This window comes from Brachyhypopomus gauderio, unplaced genomic scaffold (assembly GCF_052324685.1).
Source record: "Brachyhypopomus gauderio isolate BG-103 unplaced genomic scaffold, BGAUD_0.2 sc72, whole genome shotgun sequence".
In the NCBI taxonomy this organism is placed as follows: Eukaryota; Metazoa; Chordata; class Actinopteri; order Gymnotiformes; family Hypopomidae; genus Brachyhypopomus; species Brachyhypopomus gauderio.
In genome coordinates, this window is record NW_027506893.1 from 467,610 (window position 1) to 491,401 (window position 23,792).

The following is a 23,792-nucleotide window of genomic DNA, read 5'->3' on the forward strand; positions in this document are numbered from 1 at the left end:
AGAGTAAATGTAGCTCACGCACACAACAGCCTGTTAGCAAGTAAGTTATAATAAACGGTGTTTGTGGAAAATAATGTTTCATTATTGACAAGTGGAAACATTACATGGTACCAGGAGTGCTTTTATTGACATCTGTGATTACCAAAATGGATAGTGTAAAGCCCCCTGATGCTTTAAACTGGACTGGAAATGTGGATGCGGAATGGCGGACATTCAAACAGCGTTTCACGCTGTATCTTCAAGCTGTGGGCCTAGAAAGCAAACCGGATGCACGGAAGATTGCGTTACTTCTTACGGTGGCAGGACCTCAGGCAATAGAAGTTTTCAATACGTTTGTCTTTGGTGAGGCAGATGACAGAGAAAAGTATGACCTAGTCATTGAGAAATTTGATGAACACTGCTCACCGAAGAAAAATGAAACGTTTGAAAGGTACGTCTTTCGTTCTCGCACTCAGCAACAGGGTGAGGCATTCAACTGTTTTTTGACAGATTTGAAGCTGAAGGCTAAATCATGTAACTTTGGGATGCTGCAAGAGTCAATGATTCGTGACCAAATAGTGTTTGGCGTGAACGACAAGAAATTACGGGAACGGCTACTAAGAGAAACTGAGCTTACTCTGATTGGGGCAGTCAAAATATGCCAGGCTAGTGAATTGGCTCTTCACCATGCAAAAACATTTGGTGAATCCACAAAAGCTGTGACTGCTGAAGGTGCAGTTGTATCAGCACTGACTGGAAAAAATCAGAAATATCACCCCGACAGAGTGAAACAGCATAAGGAGAAAGACTCATTCAATTGCAGACGATGTGGCACACGGCATGCTCCTAGACAGTGTCCAGCATTTGGCAAACGTTGTACAAAATGTGAGGGACGGAATCACTTTGCCAAGCAATGTTTTTCCAACAGGAAACAAAGCAAAAGGGAGCATGTGCATGCAGTAGAAGAGACTGACCTTAGCGAAACATTCTTTGTGGGTATGGTTAGTTGTGATGATTCCACACTGGGGCATACTCAACAGACCAACATTGATACAGTGGAGAACGACAAGTGGGTGGTATTGTTGTGCGTAAATGGAGCTATAGTTCCACTCAAGCTTGACACGGGAGCCAAAGCCAATTTGATCTCGGAAAGTGACATCAGAACAATGAAAATTAAGCCACGAATTCATCAGAAGTCTGTGCAGCTTAAAGCCTACAATGGACAATGCATGGAAACTAGAGGCACCTGCAGGCTCACAGTGACAGTAAAAGAGAGAACACAACCTCTTGTTTGTCATTGTGCCAGATGGACATGACTCTCTTTTAGGTGATAAGGCTTGTGAGAGACTAGAACTGGTCAAGAGAGTATACAGAATTAATAACACTGGCGTACAGAATAGCAGAGGTGGGGACTCGAGTCACATGACTTGGACTCGAGTCAGACTCGAGTCATTAATATTAAGACTTTTGACTTGACTTGAAAAAATATTCAGAGACTTAGACTTGACTTGGACTTTTACACCAATAACTTGGGACTTGAATTGGACTTGAACCTGTTTACTTGCAAAGACTTGATTTTTTTTTTACCCCAAATCTAAATTTTAAAACGCATATTAATATTTATAAAGTGCGCCCCATTAATTTAATTTCCGTCCTTCTGACGCAGACCAGTCCTCTGCTTTTCCGCACTCTGTACGTGTGTGTGTGCATGAGCTGCAGCACAACCAATCAAATGGGGGGTTGGCGAACGTAAATTTTTACCGGGCGGAGTGTAAAATGGACACAAATTAAGTATTATATCGCGATCGATCGATCGCCAGTGGTTGGTGCCAGAGCGAACTAGTAACTCATTGAATCATAGATGTGGATCAGAGGTAAATAAACTAGATTTTTTCCGGCGTGAGAAATCGGATGTGTGGCGTGAGAGCGTGTGAAGACGGTCAAATGCGTGTGTCTCACGCTCAATGCGTGAGAGTTGGCAACCCTGGGTTCTGTATCTGAACTCGGGGAAGAGAGCCTCTCTCTGTCACCATCATAATATCCAGTTCTATCTCAGCATGGATTGTGTATTTGAAGACATCTACGTCGAGAAAAAAATATATTGACAAAAGTGGAGCGAGTTTTCAGCTATGGGGACATCATTCATCGTGCACAAATGACATACAGACTTTTGGCCAGCAAATGCAATGCAGAATAGTTTACTGAAATGTCTAAAGTTGCAGATTCCTGTTAATTGTTCAGTTCTTATATTTGTTTGTCTTGTGTCACTCACACATGTTCTCCAAGAAACCAGATAAGAGAAGAGAGGGAAAATGCTGTTATGGTTCTTTGTATTGTACTGTGAAAATATCAGCACTTTTTATTTGAACATGGAGTTCTACTTATGACTTTTTCACAGAATATTTATTTCTGGAAAATTGTAGTTTAAAGTATGAATATTTTTGCAGCTAAGTTTAACAAATTGAACTGTGCAATAAAGAGGTGTAATCTTAATTTTTTTTATACTTCGTGTTTTCAGTTGCACGTTTTATCAAGATTTGAGAAAAATACAGATTTAAAAAAGAACGCATGTCTATTATTTACATTTAATATATACCTGCAACATTGGTAAAAAAAAAAAAAAAAAGACTCGAAAGGACTTGAAATTCCAAGTTTCAGACTTGGGACTTGACTTGACTGTTGCCTGTCTTGACTCGAGACTTGACTTGACTTGAGTGTCTTTGCTTGAGACTTGACTCGGGACTTGAGGTATAAAGACTTGGACTTACTTGAGACTTGCAAAACACTGACTTGGTCCCACCTCTGCAGAATAGCAATACAGATGAAATTGTGCAGCAGTTCCCAGATGTGTTCAAGGGTTTTTGAGTTCTTCCATTTACCTACAAGATACAGTTAAAGGAAGATGCACAGCCAGTAGTTCATGCCCCCAGAAGAGTTCCAGCTCCTCTCCGTGGCCGATTAAAAGAAGAGTTGAACAGAATGCTGTCACTGGGTGTTATACAGAAAATAGAGGAACCCACTGAATGGGTTAATTCGATGGTGTGCGTTAAAAAGGCAAATGGTGATCTGCGTGTGTGCATGGATCCAAAAGACCTAAATGCAAATATCAAGAGAGAACATTACCAGATTCCGACCAGGGAAGAAATTACAAGTGAGATGGCAGGAGCAAAGTATTTTTCCAAACTTGATGTATCCCAAGGCTTCTGCCCCTCCATCTCCAACAGAGTAGGAGTGTATGTGGACTGGCCCGCCGGCACTCTGTCCTTCTACAGCGTCTCCTCTCACACACACACACTCACACACTTACACACATTCAACTCCACATTCACTCAGCCCCTCTATGCAGGGTTTGGGTTTGGGTTTGGGGACTATAATAATGGGGATTATATAGATAGAATAACCTCCTGTGTCCTGCAGGAACACCTGAGTCTCCATGGTAACACTCTACACACAACTGGTCATGATGACTGATCCAGTGAACATCATAACACACACATGCCTGATCAGACTTACACAACACACACACACACACACACATATATATATATATATATATATATATATATATATATATATATATATATATATATATATATATATATATATATATATATATAGATCTCTGCTGAGTCCTTGTTGTGTAAAACAGCATTAAGTGTAGCGACCACAATCACTTTATTTTTTAATCACGTTGCAGGATTTGTGTCAGTGCACAAACCTTTCTGCCCATGATCGGGGTGATCGTAGCTAACAGTTAGAAATAACAATTTACAACACAACTTCTCCAGCCGCAGGGAGTAAAAACGGAGATCACACTCGTTAAGCGGCTAATTCAAACTCTTGATCTCTTACTGGTGATGTTGTATGAGTAGATAATTGCAGACATGTGAACAAGTCACTAAGTTGCAAGTAACAAGTAAGTCTCAAGTCTTCACAATCAAGTCTCGAGTCAAGTCCCAAGTCAATACAATCAAGTCTCGAGTCAAGTCCCAAGTCTTAAACTTCAAGTCCTAGTCAAGTCACCAGATGTAATTTCAATATTTAACACAATTGATGCAGTTGATTAGTAGTATATTAAGTTAGTCAGACTAACTAACGTTAGGTGTTTGAGTGTTTTGGTTCGCTTACGTGAGATGTCGTCGCAATTGTCGTCATCACCTACAGCCCCCCCCCCCCCCCCCCCCCCCCTCAGTGACTTTCGTCTGTTCGTTCATTCGTCCGTCCATGTGGACCCTTGTAAAAGTTAGTTTCCGACCCCTGAGTTATCATATCCCAGCTAGCTAGCTAACCGTTATAGCATTATGTGAAATATACATAGCAGAGACTTACTTTTGTTTGTGCAGCCTCAAATGTCGAACAAAGTTTGAAGTGGCTGCATCTCCATCTCTTATCCTGACTCCACATGTCTTGCATGTCCCAGTTCTTCTTTTATTCACAACAGCATAATCTTTGTGATTGAACAGTATCATTTTTAGGAGCATGTTGCTTGTCCTCTCCGCACAAATTCAACGCTGCTGCCCCCCCTCCCCCTTTCCCCCTCTCGGTTACGGATAAACTGAGCTGAGCAGTTCACATTTTACAGCACCATTTAATACAAAATGATCCAGTTATGTGATTCTATATTACTTATTTATTATGTTAAAATAAAGATTTCAAGTCTTTTCAAGTCTTAAAGCTCAAGTCCGATTACAAGTCCAAGTCAATAAAGGTAAAGTCTAAGTCAAGTCGCAAGTCTTCAGTGATGTTGTTGAGTCAAGTCACAAGTCATCAGTTTAGTGACTCGAGTCAGACTCGAGTCCAAGTCATGTGACTCGAGTCCACACGTCTGGATAATTGCCCCTAGTCAGCTACCATACAAATTATGTATGTACAAATTACGCTCAACCTTACGTATGGACGTGGGTGAATGTAATGTATGTTCAGAGTTGGCTCGAGGCTTGAGGAAATTCCAGGGAAAAGGGTGAGAGAGATATTTATTCTATAACACACTCAAAACCACCTATGTTGACTCTGAAAATAAAGAACTATCAGACATAATCGCTGCGTTTAAAAAGTACTGCGAGCCGAGGAAAAACACTGTTTATGGAAGCATACGTACAATGCCGAGGCGGTGTGACGGGCAGGGTGAGCAAAATAAAATGGAAGCGATTACGCCAAGTCTCAGAGAAAAAGTTTGGTTTAATGAAGAAAGTGCGCAAACCAAAAACCTGTGACATGATCCAAATTAAGGATATAATAACCAGCGGTCAACTGGTACAAAAACAAGACATATATAAGCAAACAAACGACCCTCAGGTGAGACGGATCACGGGATCCGCCCACCTGAGGGATGCACAAAACACAACAATTACAGGACAGCTGCCGCTGTAAACGGGGGCGACCAGTAGGGGGCCCGCCGTACCGTGACAGTCAGGAATTGATAAGTTTGTGACTGAACTTAAATCCAGAGCCCGCAAGTGCGAATTTGGGGATTCTGAAGATCTCATGATAAGGGATAAAATAGTGTTTAGCGTGGCTGACACAGCAGGGAGAAACTGCTGTCAATCCCAGACTTGGATCTGACCAAAGCCATAGACCTATGTCATGCTAAGGAAGTGGTTTGTGCACAGGCCAAAGCCATGTCCCCTGTCACAGAGCATGTGGATGCAATCGGAAGCAGAGATCCCCAAAAACAACATAAAAGAGCAGACACTAAACCTGGCAGAATGCATGTGAAAGACCAAGTGCAGTCATGTGGCAGGCGCGGGAGACAACATAAACCAAGAAGCTGCCCAGCATACAATGCCCATTGCAATGCATGTGGAAAGAAAAATCATTTCTCTGCAGTGAGCAAATCAAGTAAAGTAGTTGCACCACTTGACACTGACATAAAATTTGAGTGTGATGAATCCGACACATTGTTTATTGGGACTGAAGCACATAACAACTGGCATAATTCAGACACAGGCTGGTTCACTAACCTGCACATTGGTGATCAAGTGGTGCCATTCAAGCAGACAGTGGTGCTGAGGCAAACATACTGCCCAAGTCTGTCCTGTCAGACACTGTGCTGGTCGCCTATGGAGGAGCCAGGATTAAACCTAGTGGGAAAGTCAGGCTTCGTGTTCACACCCAGCATAAACACTTATCTGACTTTTTTGTCACGACAGCATCAACCACAGCTCTGCTAGACCGTAAGGCATGTGTACAACTTGATCTCATTAGGAAAGTGGAGGCCCTTGCTCCAGTGGCACCAGCATCAAAGAAGGAACTGCTGGCCCAACACGGCTCCGTCTTGGAAGGTCTGGGTGAGTTTCCAGGCCAACACCATATCTACACAGATGCCTCTGTGCCGCTGGTGATCCATGTTAATGGCCTGGAAAGCAAAGGTCTCATCAGCAAAGTCACAAAGCCTACGCCATGGGTCAGCAGTATGTACATCACTTAAAAAATCGGCTCACTCAGAGTTTGCCTTGACACCAAAGATCTGAACCGGCCATACTGCATCAACACTTCTCCATACCCACGGCTGAAGACATACAACGCCGACTTGCTAGTAAGACGATTTTCTCCATTCTTGATTAGCGGGATAGGTACTGGCAAATAAAATAAGATGATGAGTCAGCAGATCTCTGTATCTTTAACACTCCCTGGGGCAGGTACCATTTCCACCGCCTGCCGTTTGGCATAAAATCGGCGAGTGAAGTTTTTCAACAAGTCAACTATGAGAGTTTTGGTGACATTGATGGTGTTTTCATAGTAGCAGACAACATGATTATTGCTGCAGAAAACAAAACAGAACATGACAGAATACTTGACAGGGCTACATGGCTAAACGTCAAATTCAACAAAGACAAAGTGCAACATGGTCAATGAAGGCAAGTATCTGGGCCATATCATCAGTGCGGAAGGTCAAGCCAGATGATTCCAAAGTAACGGCCATTCAACAATCACCCCCCCCCCCCCCCCCCCCCCCCCCCCCACTGACAGGAAGAGCCTGCAGCGCCTACTTGACATGACCAGATATCTAGTACAGTACATCCCCAACGAGGCGGCGCTCACAGCGCCTCTACGGCTGCTGCTCAGGAAGGATGTTAACTGTAGTGTTTGGAATTTCGGTTCTTTTTAGGGAGCCGGATCTTTTGGCTCAGCTCCTCATAAAGAGTCGGCTCTTTCGGCTCCCAAATGGCTCCTTTTTTGGGGGGGTGGCGAACGTAATTTGTTGACCGGAGGGGGGGGGGGGGGGGGGCGGGTGGGTGGCGAACACCGAGAGCGATGAAGTCGCTCTCCGTCGCCAGCATCGTGTTGCGTGGGGGCGTGTCCTACATCGCCGGCATGCAGCACGTGACAGATATGCAAATCATGTTTTTTAAAGCAGGACGCAGTATTTATTTATTTTAATCTATTGATGACAGGACACACGATTATAAAGGAGTGCATATAAAAAAACATAGCGTGTGTATAAAACACATATAGTATATAAACCTAAAATGTTTATGTAATTTTTTAACTTTTTACCCCAGACTCGAAGATCAAACAGGAATTAAAAAAATCATAACCAATAACAGGGACACATTGTAAAGTGCGGGACATCCAGAGACAGCCACTATCAATCTCTCCTCCATTTTGCAATCGGAACAAATAATCAGTAGGAACCAAATTCAGAGGTGCGGTTTTGGAGGAGGGTGCAAACATACTTTCTGATTGGTAGGTGAATCATACTTTCTGATTGGTAGGTGAATCATACTTTCTGATTGGTAGGTGTTCGTGTCGCTGGGTGTCGCTCACTCTCATTGAAAATGAATGACTTCTGGTCGCTGTGTCGCTCTCGTCGCTTTCGGTGTGAACGCAGTTAGAGGGGAACCGGCTCTGTCTTAGAGGAGAACCAGCTCTCGTCATTCACTTAAAAGATCCGGCTCTTTGAACCAATTCGTTTGCGACCCACACATCACTAGTTGACTGGCAGTGGCATCCAGAACAAGATGCTGCATTGAAGGCCCTGAAAACAGCCGTCTCAACAGCCCCACTGCTTCACTTCTTTCATCCCAAGATGCCTGTAGAGATTCAGGCCGGTTTGGGCTGGGTGACTGAATCATGCAGGACAAACAGCCAATAGCCTACGCATCCAGAGCGCTATCACCGGCTGAGCAAAATTACACCCAAATAGAATAGGAATTGCTGGCTGGGGTTTTAACATCTACTGTGTTCCTGTGAAAATCCAGTCAGATCATAAGCCATCATAAGATGTTTTGATTGCAGACACTCTGTCCAGGGCGTACCCCCACCTGTGTGAATCCTGTCAAAATGAATATATGTAAAAAGAAGAAAAAAAGTTATTTTTTATAAGTTATTCCCATTTTAATTGCATATGTAGATAATTGATTATATGTAGATCAATGCAGTTCTATTGTTCTCTAGTCTTCGCACGCTCCCTGCTTCAGTTGAACGGATGTTCTGCTGTAGGTAGGAGTGTAGAGGAGTACCTACTTGTGGTACTCCTCCACACACACAGACATACTCCCCCTCTCTCCTACACACACACACACACACACACACACACACACACACACACACACACACATACTCCCCCTCTCTCCTACACACACACACACACACACACACAGACATACTCCCCCTCTCTCCTACACACACACACACACACACACACACACACACACACACACAAACTCCTCCTCTCTCCTACAAACACACACACACACTCCCCCTCTCTCCTACACATACACACAGAAACACACACTCTTCCCTCTTTCTCCTACACCCACACACTCTCCCCCTCCCTCCTACACACACACACACACACACACACATACACACACGGGTAGTTTTAGAGCATCTACAATATACAAACTCTTACATCTGGGTCTTCCTTTCTTTCTCTTTTAGAAACACACACACACACACACTCCCCCTTTCTCCTACACACACACACACTCTCCAGTCTTTCTCTTACACACACACATACACTCTCCGGCCTCTTTACTACACACACACCCACACTCCCCCTCTCTCCAACACACACACACACAACACAGTGTTGATGTATTTGTGTTTATCTGACACCCTCAGTCTCTTCTCTTAATAGTGATGATGTATTTGTATTTATCTGACCCTCTTTATAAACAATAAATCTTTGGATTGTGTTGTGTGAACTCTGAAAGGTTTTTCCTTCTGTGTGTCTAATTTGTAATGATACACATGTAGACGTTGTACACAGTAAAGATGTTTCATGTAAGATCATCAGAATAACCCAGTACAATCCTGAGTATTATACATTGTATTATAGATCATTAAATATAATCACACAGTACAGTTGTCACGTTACTGCCCCTGACCCCTCTCCTTTGGGCATGTGTTTATGTTGTCTACGTCTAGTTGTCCGGTCGATCACGAAGGAATGTGGGTAGATCGCATGGCATTAAAAAGTAGTGGATGAATGACAGGCTATCGTCCATATGCACTGACGGTTGTATATACACACCGCCCCGGTAACAATTTACGTTCGCCACCCGCCCCTGTCAACAATTTACGTCCCCCCCCCCCCCCCCCCCCCCCCGGCTCGCAAGCTGAAAACTTGTGGGCACCCCTGATTTACACTATTTAGAAAATGACAGGACAGAGAAACTGACAAAATATCAGACATTTGTACAATTTAAATTTCAATCTGATAAAAGCTGAAGTACCATATAAATACAAAAATGAACAGAACAGAACGAATAGAACAGAATGAACAGAACAGAATTGTCACGGTGACAGCTCCGGGCCCCTCCATGTGGGTGTGCCGCTACGTTGTCTGCGTGTCGTTATGTCCATGTTTGTAGTTCCGTGGGTGTGGGTCGTTTGTGAGCGTGTTCGTAGTCTCACCTGTGCCTTGTCTCGAGATCACGAGGGTCTGTGTTAATCACCTATTTAATGTGCGTTCGCGCAATGTCTTGTGCTCGTCTTTGTCTAAAGCTTGTGCCATGTAAATGTTCTTGTGCAGTCCTTGCGCGATATGTGGCGCACTTTGTTCTTTGTTCTGCACCATTAAACGTTTTATGTCACAATACCTGCTCGTTGTGCCTGCCTCCTCCCAGCGTTACAAGAATGAATAGAACAGAATGAATAGAACAGAATGCCTTTATTGTCATTATGCAAAATGTACAAAGTACAATATATACAAATCTAGAATGCTTAACCAATGCAAACTAACAGAAGAAACAGATTTAAGACAGACAGGTAGGGTTCCTAAATCCCTCAGTCTGCTAGAATCAAAGTTATTAAAACATAAAAATGTATATTTCTTTATTACAGATAAAGGTTCACAAGCAAAAATACATCTGGAGGAAACCTGACAGTTTATCAGGAGTGAAAATGTAATTGCCCCACCTTCCCTTACAGTGTTTGAAATATACATTATTATACACGAATCATAAATTATTCAGTATATGCAAACAGAAATACATCACTATACAAGTTGAAGTTTGACATCATTATCACCCATTGGAAGATTTCCCCCTGCGTTTTTATTTATTTAAGACAAGATGGCCTCAACTCTCACCACACCTGTAAGATAAAGTTATTCTTCTGCACCACTCTGTCCTTGGTGAGGATATGATGAACAAAGACCTGCACACAGGAGACTTCAGATCTTTAACAAAGATGGTCTTACATAACACCTTCCAGTACTGATATAGACGAAGTTGTATCTTTATGACTACCACTGTAATAATTAAACTGTGTCCATGCATTTAGATACTTCCTGGATCAAAGTACATTTAGTCGGTCTTGGTTCCAGCAGCAGAACTTCATTTGGTAAGTTTAAACCAACTGTGATAATCTTTGTAATGTTGCATTAAGCGCGTATGTTAATAGTGACCAGTTTGCGTTAAGCGACTCTGCAACTACACGACACGTTGAAACAAGCATCAAGGGTCGTAAGACATTTAGGTTGAAATTTTAATTGAACTGTTTTACTGAGAATATACGACAGAGAAACAGGGCCTAATCATTTCTTATGAACCTAAATTTTCCCTGCTCTTAAATTGTTCAAAAGGAGTCAGAATAGTCCTAGATATTTAGCGAACACACAACAGCACTGAAACAGCCAGATCTAGGTTATGATGGTATTTCAAAGTTTTCTAAAAAACCGCAAGCAACGTCAGTAGTTTGATTACTGTGTAACGTTATAACAGGTCTCGTCGTGTCTTTGTTGTCATCAAACAACATTCTGAACTCATGATTTAGAGCTAGCTAGCCGGCTATCAGCAAGTGTCATTCACCCAACATAAACAATGAACTAGCAAAATTTATGAATCTTTATTCCCACAAATCCAACAAATGGCAGGTGGGGTGATGGCAGCACTTGGCGGCACTTCAGTGTTGACACATGACAGTAGGGTTGCCATCTATGTCTGACAAAAAACAAGGACACTGTCATACTGACAGCTGCCCACAAATATATGGTGGATGTAGCAGAATCAGAGCAGACATTGTTCAATGCACTTAATATGTTAAATACATTACCTGCTTACAGTGGCGTGCACAGACATTTTGGGGGGCAAGTGCTCGTGGGGGGGGTGAAGGGCACTTTTTAGCGCAAATAAAAAAACTACAAGCTCATGTTGAATGAAAATGGACTTTTATTTGTAACATTCTCTAAACGTGAGTTTTCAATGGAAAAAAGTCACGCAGCCAACTGATATAATTCATATACAATATTAACTATATACAGTCATGTCCTTCAGTTAACTTCTGTTTACCCTCCACTGTCTGCAGAACTTGTTACATATATTTTGTAATTTAAATCAATATAGGCCTACAATTAAGACAGTAAAAAGACCAAAAAGTAGGAGAAGGAGTTATAGGCTACTGAGTGTTGTCATTACACGAATGCAGATGGGCATTTTTCACAGGTAATGGGGAACTTCCCGTTTCTTCTTTCACAAATGAGTGTGTTAATTTATGTTGCCTAACAAAACCTATACAACAGTACGTTCAGCTTAACACATAGATTTGCAAACTCTACCTTAATTATTTGTATGTGGTCGTCCTCACGTTATCTATCATTGATTTGGGCTAGAGCGACTAGTTTATCAGGTGACCAGTCGGCTAAAAATGCTTAGTAGTTTGGTGCTGTATGAGACATTTTACTGCACAAGAAAATGATTTCACGTTGGGCTTAGAGGGCAAACGGTACGATTTTACTTGATGTGTATGTGACCTGGCTGGTGGGGACAGGAGAAGAAGTCTATCTGTGACCGTGTGTGCTGTGCTGAAGACGCTTCCTTCACCTCGCTGAACTGAACTGCTGCTGCAGCGCATCTGGTGTTAAAGGAAGAGAGAGGTCGGGTGTGTGCGAGGTTGTGGCGCATTTTAGGGCATTGTTTTTAAGATCAAAAGATCATTTCAAACCGACCTTAGTAAAATGATTTAAAAAAAGTTTTCAAAAGGGCACTTTCGTTGATAAAGGGCAGAGTTGGTGGTGCTTTAGCACCACCTGGTGTCTTTGTGTGCACACCACTGCCTGCTTATCTAAGTACTGGTGTGAGCTTTGCTTGTGCTTGTTTTTGCACCCTCTTGGCAAAATTATTAAGGTGATTTGCATACGATTTAGATGTTTTTTGATTTTAGCATGGTCATCCAATGCAGTTTTGCCTTCATGTTTAATCAGAATTTTAGCCAAGCACATGGCGCAGGTAGCCGAAAATGGATCGTCAGGAGTTGGCTTTAACCATGCGGCATAATTTTCATTTTTTTCATCCAGTCATTATTGAAATAAGATAAACGTTTCATTTTCTTTTTGACTGGCTTATCAGACTCACTAGGCACAGACTCGTCATCATCCTCTGTTTCGCCACCCAGCTCAACCACTGTATTGTTCCTCAAACTTCTCAAACAACGTTATAACAGAGCCACTGATTCACTAAACGTAGGAGCCGCCTGTACCGATTGGATTGTGAAGTCAAATGATCCCACAGCACCAATGAGGCACAATGGTGCACGTCAGCAAGAAAAAAATACAGATTTAAAATGTGCAGAAATCTAAGTCTAGTCGATTGATCGAACAGTGAAAACCGGGACATGAAATGATTTTTTTTTTCCCGGGACTGAATATTAAAACGAAGGACAGTCCCGGGAAAACTGGGACAGGTGGCAACCCTACATGACAGTAACATAACCGAGTGGCCGATACTCAGTCACCCAAATGAGTTGTGATAAGATGCCTGTCATTGGACGCAGGCGGCATTTCTGGACAACAGATGCCGCTGTCGAGTGGGCTCTGTCCGAAATGCCGTACTTCCCTCCTATTCAGTAGGCTAAAGCAGTACGAGATAAAGGGTAGTGTGTCCTAATACACAGTAGACATTAAACAGTAAGCGAAAAGTACCCGGATGGTGTACTGAACCGGGCGCCATTTTGAAGCATGTGATTGCGGCACACTGTCCTATCCCACAATTCAATGGGTGCAGCCAGGGGCGGACTGGGGAGAAAAAGGAACTCCCAGGCCATAGGTCCATTGATCTTGAAAAAGATGCTTTTTCTATTATATGTAATATATGTTAATAACACTTCACCAATGATTTGTATTTTTCCTCTAAATCGGCTTTCAAATTCACTTTTGTGCTGGAAAAGTTAACTGAAATTAAAAATCAACCAATCAGAATATTTCACACTGTTGCTTCTAGGTAAAACAGAGAAAGGACCTCCCCCAGGACCTTCTGTTTGTCAGTCGCCTTTTACATCAAGAGAACTTTAATTATGGATTGGCCGTTTAATCAACCAATCATATTTTGAATTAGAATCGTGGGGGCATGCTCCAATGGTCTCAGGGTATGGTTTGGTATGGTCAGGGCTGGTCCTCGTACGTCAGTTCTGCGTGGTTGGTGCCTCGTGAGCTTTTAGCTTGTGTGCTAGCTAGTTAGCTAGCTCCTAGCCAGCACTACGGTGAGGTTTTACAACCTCAATCGGAATCGCAGGATATTGCTAACAACACCATTTTCAAGACAGTCATTCAACGAAAAAGTGGATATTGTGAGAAAAGGCTGACCAACACCTCATCTTCAGATGTTTGGACTTCTAACTGACTGGCATTTGGTGGTTAAATGATGCAGAAGTTGTGTAGGTAATATGTTGCACATAGTACACGTGATTATGACAACAGTGGTATGGACTTGTTTTTAATAATATGGTCATTTTTTTATTTGGCTCTGTCTAGTGAAGGCCCATGGCCAGTAAGTACAGTTTGCCACTGGAAGAAACAAATGTCAAAAATGATAAATTAAACCAGGATTAGATATACTAAAATATAACTTTGGTCATGACAAGAAACAAGTAACTTAACTGTTCATCAACTAGGACAACTTAGTTAAATTGGTGAATAATAAATACCAATAAACATGATACTCATGACATGTGCCTCAATTATGGAAGCATTTCAGTCTCATCAGATTTTGAATTTGAAGCAGTAAATTTTTTTGTGCTTGAATTTGAAGCACTGATTTTTTTTGCACTGAAATTATGTATCTGAATTTTATTGCTTTTGAATTTAATGCTTGAATTTTCAAGAACATATTTTCACTTTTATTATTCATAATAATATTTAATAAATATCAATGAAAAAAATTCAAGCGTTAAAAAATTCAAGATATTTTTTCAAGTTGCTTGAATTTGATTGGCCAAATTTGGCTCAAAAATTATGCAAAACTCAGAGTAAAAATCTGGGACACAAAGGATGAGCAATCGAACCAACATCCAACCACTCACATTATGCTCCACTAGTGGTTTATGAAGCCACAGGCGGATAGAGGGAGAGTTGGCGCACCAGATCGGCTCCTCTTCAGTGAGTGTATTTACTCTTTTATTCGTCTTTTATGGTGTTTATAAGATTCAACAACGTGCTGCCCATCAGAGGTTTGCGCTCGTCCATGACCATGACCAAATTAAGTAAATGTCGCGAAAATATAAAACAGGCTTTTAATGAATAGCTGTCTTTAACTGTGATAGTATGATGCCATATGCCACATCATATGATGTAGATAAAATGGTGGACGTAGTATGTCCAAGGTTATGAAAACTGTCCAGTTGCCTACTGAAAGAATGCACTGCTTTAACGGTTGAGCAGAATGTACTGCATTGAAATGTAGTGCCTACCGCTTAAGTACAGCATTTCGGATGGAGCCTAAGTGTGCAGAACTAGCCACACATGCCATGTCCAATATATTTTTGTTGGGTGGTAAAATGTAACAGTTAAGCAATGAGAAGTGATAATGCTGTTTTATTACTCTTGGTTTTTGGGAGTTATATGCTTTAATTCACAGGTGTCAAACCTAAGGCCCACGGGCCCAATGTCTCATGGTCATTTTATGTGGACCATGAGAGCTTAAAAACCTTATTATCCAAAAAAAAAGTCAATACCAAAAACTACATTTCCAAAAACTAAATGTAATTGAGAAATACAAATAATGATCCGAAAATGTCCAGGAAGAGAAAAACCGATGCAGATGGAAGGGTGTTTCAAGAAAGATTGGAAAGCGAATAAATGTTTGAGAAAAACGGGGAGAAAAACGGTTATGTCTTTTGTGTTATGAAGCGGTGGTGGTTGTACAATCTACATCGGTACAATCTACAATCTACATTTTGAAACCAGACATGGAGCTAAGTATGCCAAAATTAGGCAGCAAGAATATACAACAAATTGCCAAAGAATTAAAAGGCAAACTGTGATTGCAACAGGAAGTGTTCGCAAAAGCCACAAACACAAACAATGCAGCAATAAAAGTTAGCTTTGTTGTGGCTGAAGAAATCGCCGTGCTTCAAAGTCTTTTTCAGAAGCACAATTGCTATTTTCAGTTATTTGATATTTCAAGTTTTGAACAAAGTAAATGTGATATATTTGATGATATTTTTCTTTATTCACTTGGATAGTTGGATCGTTGATTGATAGAGTAATGTGGGTTTCATAACCTAACATTAGGATTTGTGTTAGGCTATAATAGCAAAAAGCAAACATTGTTTACACCTCTGCAAATATATAAGTAATACATTCGGAGTTATTTAACATTAAGAAGTAGTTACATTTATAAGTTACATATGGCCCACTGTGGACAACGATTATGCTGATTTAGCCTGTGGTTGAAAATAAGTTTGACACCCCTGCTTTAATTAGTTATGTTGTTTACCCATCTGTGTAGTGAAAAAACACACACACTCACTAGTGGGCTGTGGTGCTCAAGTTTCCAGAGCGGTGGGCAGCCATTGCCCGGCACACAGCCAGTTGGGGTTAAGTGCCTTGCTCAAGGGCACTTCAGTCATGGCCTAGGGTCTGGGAATCAAATCTATGACTCTCCGGTCACAAGACCCTAACCACCAGACCTAGCCTTAATCAGTGATTATTAGGTAAGTGTCCAGTCTATATTTTAGGACAAATCTGCAAGTGATCTAAATGTTGAGTAAAAGAGAAATCATACTCATATAGACTGGAATAAAACATTTAAATTGTTTTTTCAGACATGAGGCTTATCTATGTGATAACACTGACACTCTCTCTCTTTATGGAGACCACACCAGGTATGTGCCCTGTACAAAGGTGTTCCATGTCCCATGCTCTCTGTTCTATGTTCCATGCTCTTGTATTGCATATGGTCAGATATTTCCACGTGTGCGTCTCACCTTGTTTCTTGATTCATTGTCACGTTTCTCTCATTTCCCTCTCTCTGCTTTTAAGTTTGGTTTCTGTATCGCTGTTTATTTGTTTTACTTTTATTTTTCCTTGTTGCGTGTCTTATGTATTTAGTTTTGTTAGCCTGACTTTCTGTCATAATATGTTACCATGCCCATCATTCCCGTAGAGCTCTTGTGTCTAGTCCCAGTGTCTGTATTGGTCGTTTGTTCCTTGTCTGTCCCCCTGATGATGTTAACTCTGATTTCACTAATGAATCTCACTGCATGATTGTTTCCGCCTCCGCTGAATCCCCCGTTACAATAAGAGGAATTCATATCATGAAGAATGTGATTATGACTATGAAAATGACAATTGTTATATCTTCAATATGTTTTATTTCTGTTTTCATTTTAGAGGACAGAGTCATAGTTGGTCCATCAGCTCCTCTTGTTGTGAATGCTGGTGAAGACCTGGTTCTGCCCTGTTCTCTACAACCCAACATCAGTGCTGTGGACATGAGAGTGGAGTGGAGCAGATCAGATCTGACTCAGACAAACAGACTTGTACATCTGTATGAAGATCATGAAGACAGAAATAAAGCTCAGATAAAGTCCTACAGAGGGAGGACAGGACTGTTTAAAGAAGAGCTACAGAAAGGCAACACCTCACTGAAACTCTCAGCAGTCCAACCTTCTGATGAGGGAGTTTACAATTGTTTAATCCAATCAGACTCCTGGTATGATGACATCACTCTTCAAGTCACAGTTGAAGGTGAGAAACATCACAACAGTTTCTGTTAATAATTATTGTTATTAGAAAAACGAATGAATTGACAGATGATGTGCAACAGGTGGAAAGGGCGTGTTAATAGGAGGGGGATAGTGAGCGAGGGAGTGACTTAGGGTGTGTGGGAATGACCTAGGCTAGGGTTAGTGTGTGTGTGTGTGTGTGTGTGGGAGTGACCTAGGCTAGGGTGAGTGTGTGTGTGTGTGGGAGTGACCTAGGCTAGGGTGAGTGTGTGTGGGAGTGATCTAGGGCGTGTGTGTGTGTAGGAGTGACCTAGGCTAGGGTGTGTGAGAGTGATCTAGGGCGTGTGTGTGGGGGAGTGACCTAGGCTAGGGCTTGTGTGTATGGGAGTGACCTAGGCTAGGGTAGAGTCCTGCACTGGGTCGGGTACCCGCGGGTACGGGCAAATAGATGCTGAAACGGGTGGGTTTACACATACCGCAATTTTACGGGTGGGTATGCGGGCGCGTAAATTAAATACGGGTGGGTAGCACGTGAATAAGTGGTCATTTTTAGTAGGCTTTTATTTGTTACGTAATGAACATAGTGTTACCTTTTGCCTGATTACCGTCTCCCAATCGTGGTCGCTAAGCTCAGGGGGAGCTTACTTATACCGTAGCTCCGTTGGCCAGAGCGGGCTGAACTTTACTCTTCACGCGTTCTGGGGTAATACCCAAACTTCGGTTCTTTTCCAGCGGAAACATGAGCAGAGGTTGGTTATAACGCAGTACCGGGCATTTATTGTAGCTTGCTTGGTGGTTACAAAGCTAAATGGGTGGCCGTGCTAGAACAAGGAAAAATGATGAGATAGAACTTAGCGTGCTGCTCCCGCCACAGCAGATAGGAAACTACTACCACTGTGAACCTATGTGATTTTATTTAGTTGTTATACTGGCATTTGTTCCCTCTCGTTTTGCATTCTTGTTATGGCACCAGTTGGCTACATACATTTTCTTGCGTTTTACCAGTTGCTACTTTTAGATAGGAATACTGTTCCTGCACAGAAACCTTAGATTTTATTTTGTGTAGTACTGACGTTTTATCAGAGGCGCATTGAAAAATTAAGTGCTCTATGGGAATACTTTCGATTTGTGTGATTTTTCACGGGCACGGGTGGGTAACGGGTAGAATATTAACGGGTCTGGGCGGGCGGGTACAGATTTAACTTTGAAATAACCACGGGTTCGCGGGTGGGTGCTGTACTCTGCGGGTATGGGTGGGTACGGGTCTCAAAAAACGGACCCGTGCATGACTCTGGGCTAGGGCGCGTGTGTGTGGGAGTGACCTAGGGCATGTGTGTGGGAGTGATCTAGGGCATGTGTGTGTGGCAGTGACCTAGGGCCTATGTGTGTGGAAGTGACCTAGTTAAGGTGTATGTGTGTGTGTGTGGGAGTGACCTGGGGCGTGTGTGTGTGTAGGAGTGACCTAAGGCGTGTGTGTGTGTGTGTGTGTGTGTGTATGGGAGTGACCTAGGGCGTGTGCATGTGTGTGTGTGTGTGTGTGTATGTGTGGGAGTGACGTAGGGCATGTGTGTGGGAGTGACGTAGGGCGTGTGTGTGTGTGACCTAGGGCGTGTCAAAAACAAAAAAATTAAATAAAGAACTTTTAATGTGATATCAATACTATGTGTTCGTCACAGGTGTAGGTGCATGTGCATACATGATAATCAATAAGTGGGTGACTGGGAATGTGGAACTGGCTGGGTATTGTGATTGGTAGAAAGGCTGGTGATTGACAGATTGGAGGTGTCTGATTGGATGATACAGCATGGTGACATGTGGGTGAATAAACAGAAACATAACACAAATTTAAAATACATGATGATTCCTTAATAATCTGACTAAATAGATCTATCAGAATAGACTACGCCACTTGAACCTAAATGTGTATAATGATAGGATATAATGAAACATTTAAAAGTTGAAAGACATTTAAAAGTGGTTATCAATATGGATGGCAGTACAGAAAAATAAACTGATATGGGTTTATGTAAACTATTAAAGAAAATTAAAATGTCACATATATGTCACTCAATGTTGCAGCAATGTCAACAACTTCTTGCCCATTGTAACGATTCAAGGGGGTAGGCGTGATGCAAATTTAGGTAATTTATTAAAGAAAACAAGAGACGGACTAAACTGACGAGAACTACAATGCACATGAGAATGTACGCAACAGAACACAACATAACAGAACACATCCAACCAACAAGACGGCAACCAGAACCACTAAGAGACAGAACTAATCATGATAAACTACGAAGACACACACATAACATACGACAGAACTAGAATCCATGGAGTAATAAACAAACCTATAGCTACAAACGCGCAGGGTTACAAATACGAGAACAATATAAAACCAAACAGATTGCATCAAACGATAGACGGTGAACATGACAAGAATGTCAAAACTGAAATACGTAACTAAGCACAGACGCATAAACTGGTAGAAGAAACAAAACCACAGAAGGGAAAACTACCGAATACAGGGAGACGGAACAAGGAAGCAGGAAACAGACACAGAGCACAACTAGAACGCTAACGGAAAGGAGAAACAAGTCAGGGTAGGGGGAAGCGCAACTAGACCAAGGAGTACTCACGAAACACAATGACCGACACGGAGGACTGAAACAGATGGGATGATATACTGAACAGGGGAGTGAAACGAGACTCAGGCGCGGGCACTAAAGACGGGGGCGTGACAGACACAAGGGATACCACAGAAACGGGGAAAGTAGGCGGGACCAGGGAGGAGGGCGGAGCTGGACGTAACACCCATTTATTAATGAGAAGGCTTTCAAAGGAATTAAATACTGAAATAAGTGCTGAAATGAGCTGCTTGTTGTCATGGTAGCGTGTACACTAACTGATGCTCAGTGCATGTCTGAATTGTTGAATAAACCCATTTTTGGTCAGAACTATTAAACACTAGTTATGAATAAATAAATAAACTTAAAATTGGACAAATTTTGTTTCATGGGAATATTTCGTATCCACTGACCTCTGTGTTGTTTCTTTTAGTGGATTTGAAACTGGTTGGTCCATCTGCACCTCTTGTTGCTGTAGCTGGTGAAGACCTGGTTCTGCCCTGTTCTCTACAACCCAACATCAGTGCTGAAGACATGACAGTGGAGTGGTTTAGACTGTATCTGAGACAAACACTAGTACATCGCTATGAACAATACGAAAACAGCAATAAGGATCAGATAAAGTCTTACAGAGGGAGGACAGGACTGTTTAAAGAAGAGCTACAGAAAGGCAACACCTCACTGAAACTCTCAGCAGTCCAACCTTCTGATGAGGGAGTTTACAACTGTGCAGTTAGATCCATGTCCTGGTATGATGACATTACAGTTCATGTTGAAGTGAGAGGTAAGAGCTTTCACAATTTCAGTTGGCCAATATTGTTTACTGTTTATGTGCAATAAACCATTTTGTTCTTACAACTCAACCTGTGACTACTAACATACTGTAGTTACAGACTATATCTCAGGTTCTTAAATACAAAACCCAAAATAATTTATAAATAATTTCTATTATCTGCAAATATTACATTTCATAGTTAAATGTGGAAACCATCACAGACAGGTGGTTTAATTGGATTTAATTGGATTCAGTTTTGTTTTTGAAATTTGACATGATGTAATCTGGATTATATTTCAGGAAAAGGTTTTCACACATGGAAGATTGCTGTCATCTGCATCTCAGTTTTTGGTGTTGTGTTTATTGCATTTACAGTTTTAATCTGGAAAGGTACAGTTTTAAAGAACACCTTTAATAATCATTCATATATTGTCCCTGTTTTTGGATGTGTGTGTGCATATGCAGTATTGATAAAGTGACAATAAATCTGTCGTCCTAGGTAGGAAACAATTATGAATCCTATCATGAATCATTTTAAAATAAAAATTAAATTCTCTTATTGGTTAAAGTATTCAGACAGGCTTTGTAGAAGGCCCTTTGGCAGCAATTACAGCTGTAACCTTTCTTGGATACGTCTGTACAAGGTTTTGTACAAGAGGATTCAAGTACCTTCTCCCATTCTTCATGACAGTCCTTCTCAAACACCCTCAGACTGGATCATTTTTGCACCAGTCTCCCTTTCCCTGCTGCTGTCTCTACACAGGACTTATGGAGCTCTTTCAGAGTGACTGTTGGGTTCTTTCACTGCTCTCTACCCAAAGCCCCTTTTGACTGAATGCCTATTTTGGCCAGATGACCAACTCTAGGAAGATGCAGTGTTGTGTCAAGCTTCGTCCATTTCAAAATAATCAAGGTCACTGTGGTCCTGAGACACTCACAGCCTCAGTTATTGTTTAATATCCTTGTTAATATGGTCACTGTGCCTCTGGGGAAATTCATGTTGTTTTATATCCTTGCCACAACTTGTTCGTGGAGATCCACAGACATTTCCTTGGATTTCACTGCTTGAATTGTCCAGACTATACAATGCAAATTGTGGTCCCATATAAACCCCAGCTTGGAATGCCAAAGAATCTGAATACTGTGATGTATAGGACCAACAGGAGTTGGTCTTTACACTTCATCAACTTACAAATGGCAATTACATCAATTCAAATTTAAACACAATAAATTGTGCAAGTAAAGCAATTTGAATCATTTCCAAATCTACTGTATATTAATAATTCGTAGCAATGTACCAAATATGTAATAGCAAACTATTAGCAACAAAGTATTACCAACAAACTTATTATTCTTACCAAATACATGGACTGTGGGTCAACTTTGTTGCCCACAGGTAATTAAGATAATCATCTCATTAAGATAGTCATCCCATGTAATTAATTTCATTACATAGGTAATTAATGTATGTAATTGAAACCCATAGGCAATGAATTCATTTTTGCATGTAGCATATAGATTTATGTTTATTATAGATTTTCCACCATTAAAAATGTTTCTACAGTTCCAGTGACTGAATGATAACATTTTCTCATTCCAGTTACATTCTCAAAGAAGCAGCTTCCTCCTGTACTGTGTTCAGCTGTATCCTACCTGTATAGTCACTCAGAGTATGTGAAGAATGAGTGGAACCCAGAGAAATACAACACATCAGAGGAGGGTTATAGGAGACTCATCCCAGCTGTCATCAACTGTAGAAAAGCCCGGTGAGTTTTTACCTACTCTGTATAAACTATATACTATAAGTAATTCAATCAAAACAGCTAATGGAGAGCATGGGTCAAATGCGTGGGTGAATTATGCAACCTAATTTTCAGAGGACTGCTGCTAGAGGAGTGAAATGATGGTGAAAACCAAAATGTGTGCCTTTCTCAAAATCTTCCAGTAAATGCGAACAGATTAATTAACAGAGGATGGTATGCCAATACAAATTCTCTCACATTCAATCTTAAAATTCCCCATATTAAACCTATTATAATATGTACTGAAACTCTCCAACAGCTGATAAGTATTAACATTATTAATATTAATAAAGTTGGACATTTTTTGTCCTTCCTGTCTGTCCTACCCATCATGCGTGGCATTACCTAAGCAGAGCTGTTTCTCTATTTTATATTTATATTAGTGGTGGGCCGTTAACGGCGTTAACGGCAGTCGTTAATTTGATACTCTTATCGGGCGATATAAAAATTATCGCCGTTAATCTATTTTTAAAGTTGGGTTGGGAACTGGGTCAAAATGGGTAAACAAACTAGGATGACTTTCAACTTGATAGTTTAGCTCGGCTGTATTCCTAACCAAATTGCACAGTAGGGGCGAGAACGAGTTTTTAAACCTGTGAATTACAAATCGTACGTGTTTTTACATGGATGCAGCCACGAAGTCGCCAGGTTTGCTTCATGGAAAATTCATTTTTAGGAACGTAAAGTGTTACCGGAGAGGAGTTCGGAGCGGTCGTTTTCTGCATGGTCCTAGTGCTAGATTCGTCGCTATTTAAATATTTCTTTTTAACCGTTAAAACTACAGAGGACCAAAACTGACTTTTGAAAATTACGTCCGTGAGGTTAAATTTACTAAATGTTGGCTTACATTTCAAATATCATGTTTAGCTGAATAAACATGTTATTTAATGTACAGTATGTAGGCTTACAAATTCATGTTTAACTGAATAAACCGTTGAACACGAGTAGCCTACATTTTATTGAGCATGTTTTTTTTTTTCAAGTATCTGTCACGTTGAGGACCCCGGCCCCTCCCTTTTGGGCGTGTGTAAACGTTGTCCACATGCTTTGTCTGCGTCCGTGTATATACGTGGTTAGGGTTTTGTTGTGTGATTAATAAGTCTCACCTGTGAATCGTCTCGTGATCACGTGGGGCTAATGTGGTTTGTCTATTTAATGTGCGCTCGCGCAGTGTCCTGTGCTCGTCGTTGTCTATGTCTACACGTTGCTGTGTATGTTTGA

At 41.3% G+C, this 23,792-nt stretch overlaps 1 protein-coding gene across 1 annotated transcript in view; it reads left to right on the forward strand.

Moving 5' to 3' along the window:
• Nucleotides 1-10,752: 10,752 nt before the first annotated feature.
• The window catches only part of LOC143491204 (uncharacterized), a 52,311-nt gene continuing 39,271 nt past the window's right edge, over nucleotides 10,753-23,792 (forward strand). The window contains exons 1-6 of the mRNA XM_076990012.1: nucleotides 10,753-10,770; nucleotides 16,465-16,524; nucleotides 17,033-17,389; nucleotides 20,428-20,778; nucleotides 21,070-21,159; nucleotides 22,370-22,535. Coding sequence (XP_076846127.1) covers nucleotides 16,467-16,524; nucleotides 17,033-17,389; nucleotides 20,428-20,778; nucleotides 21,070-21,159; nucleotides 22,370-22,535 — 1,022 coding nt within the window. The 5' untranslated portion in view covers nucleotides 10,753-10,770; nucleotides 16,465-16,466. The remainder of the gene's footprint in view (nucleotides 10,771-16,464; nucleotides 16,525-17,032; nucleotides 17,390-20,427; nucleotides 20,779-21,069; nucleotides 21,160-22,369; nucleotides 22,536-23,792) is intronic.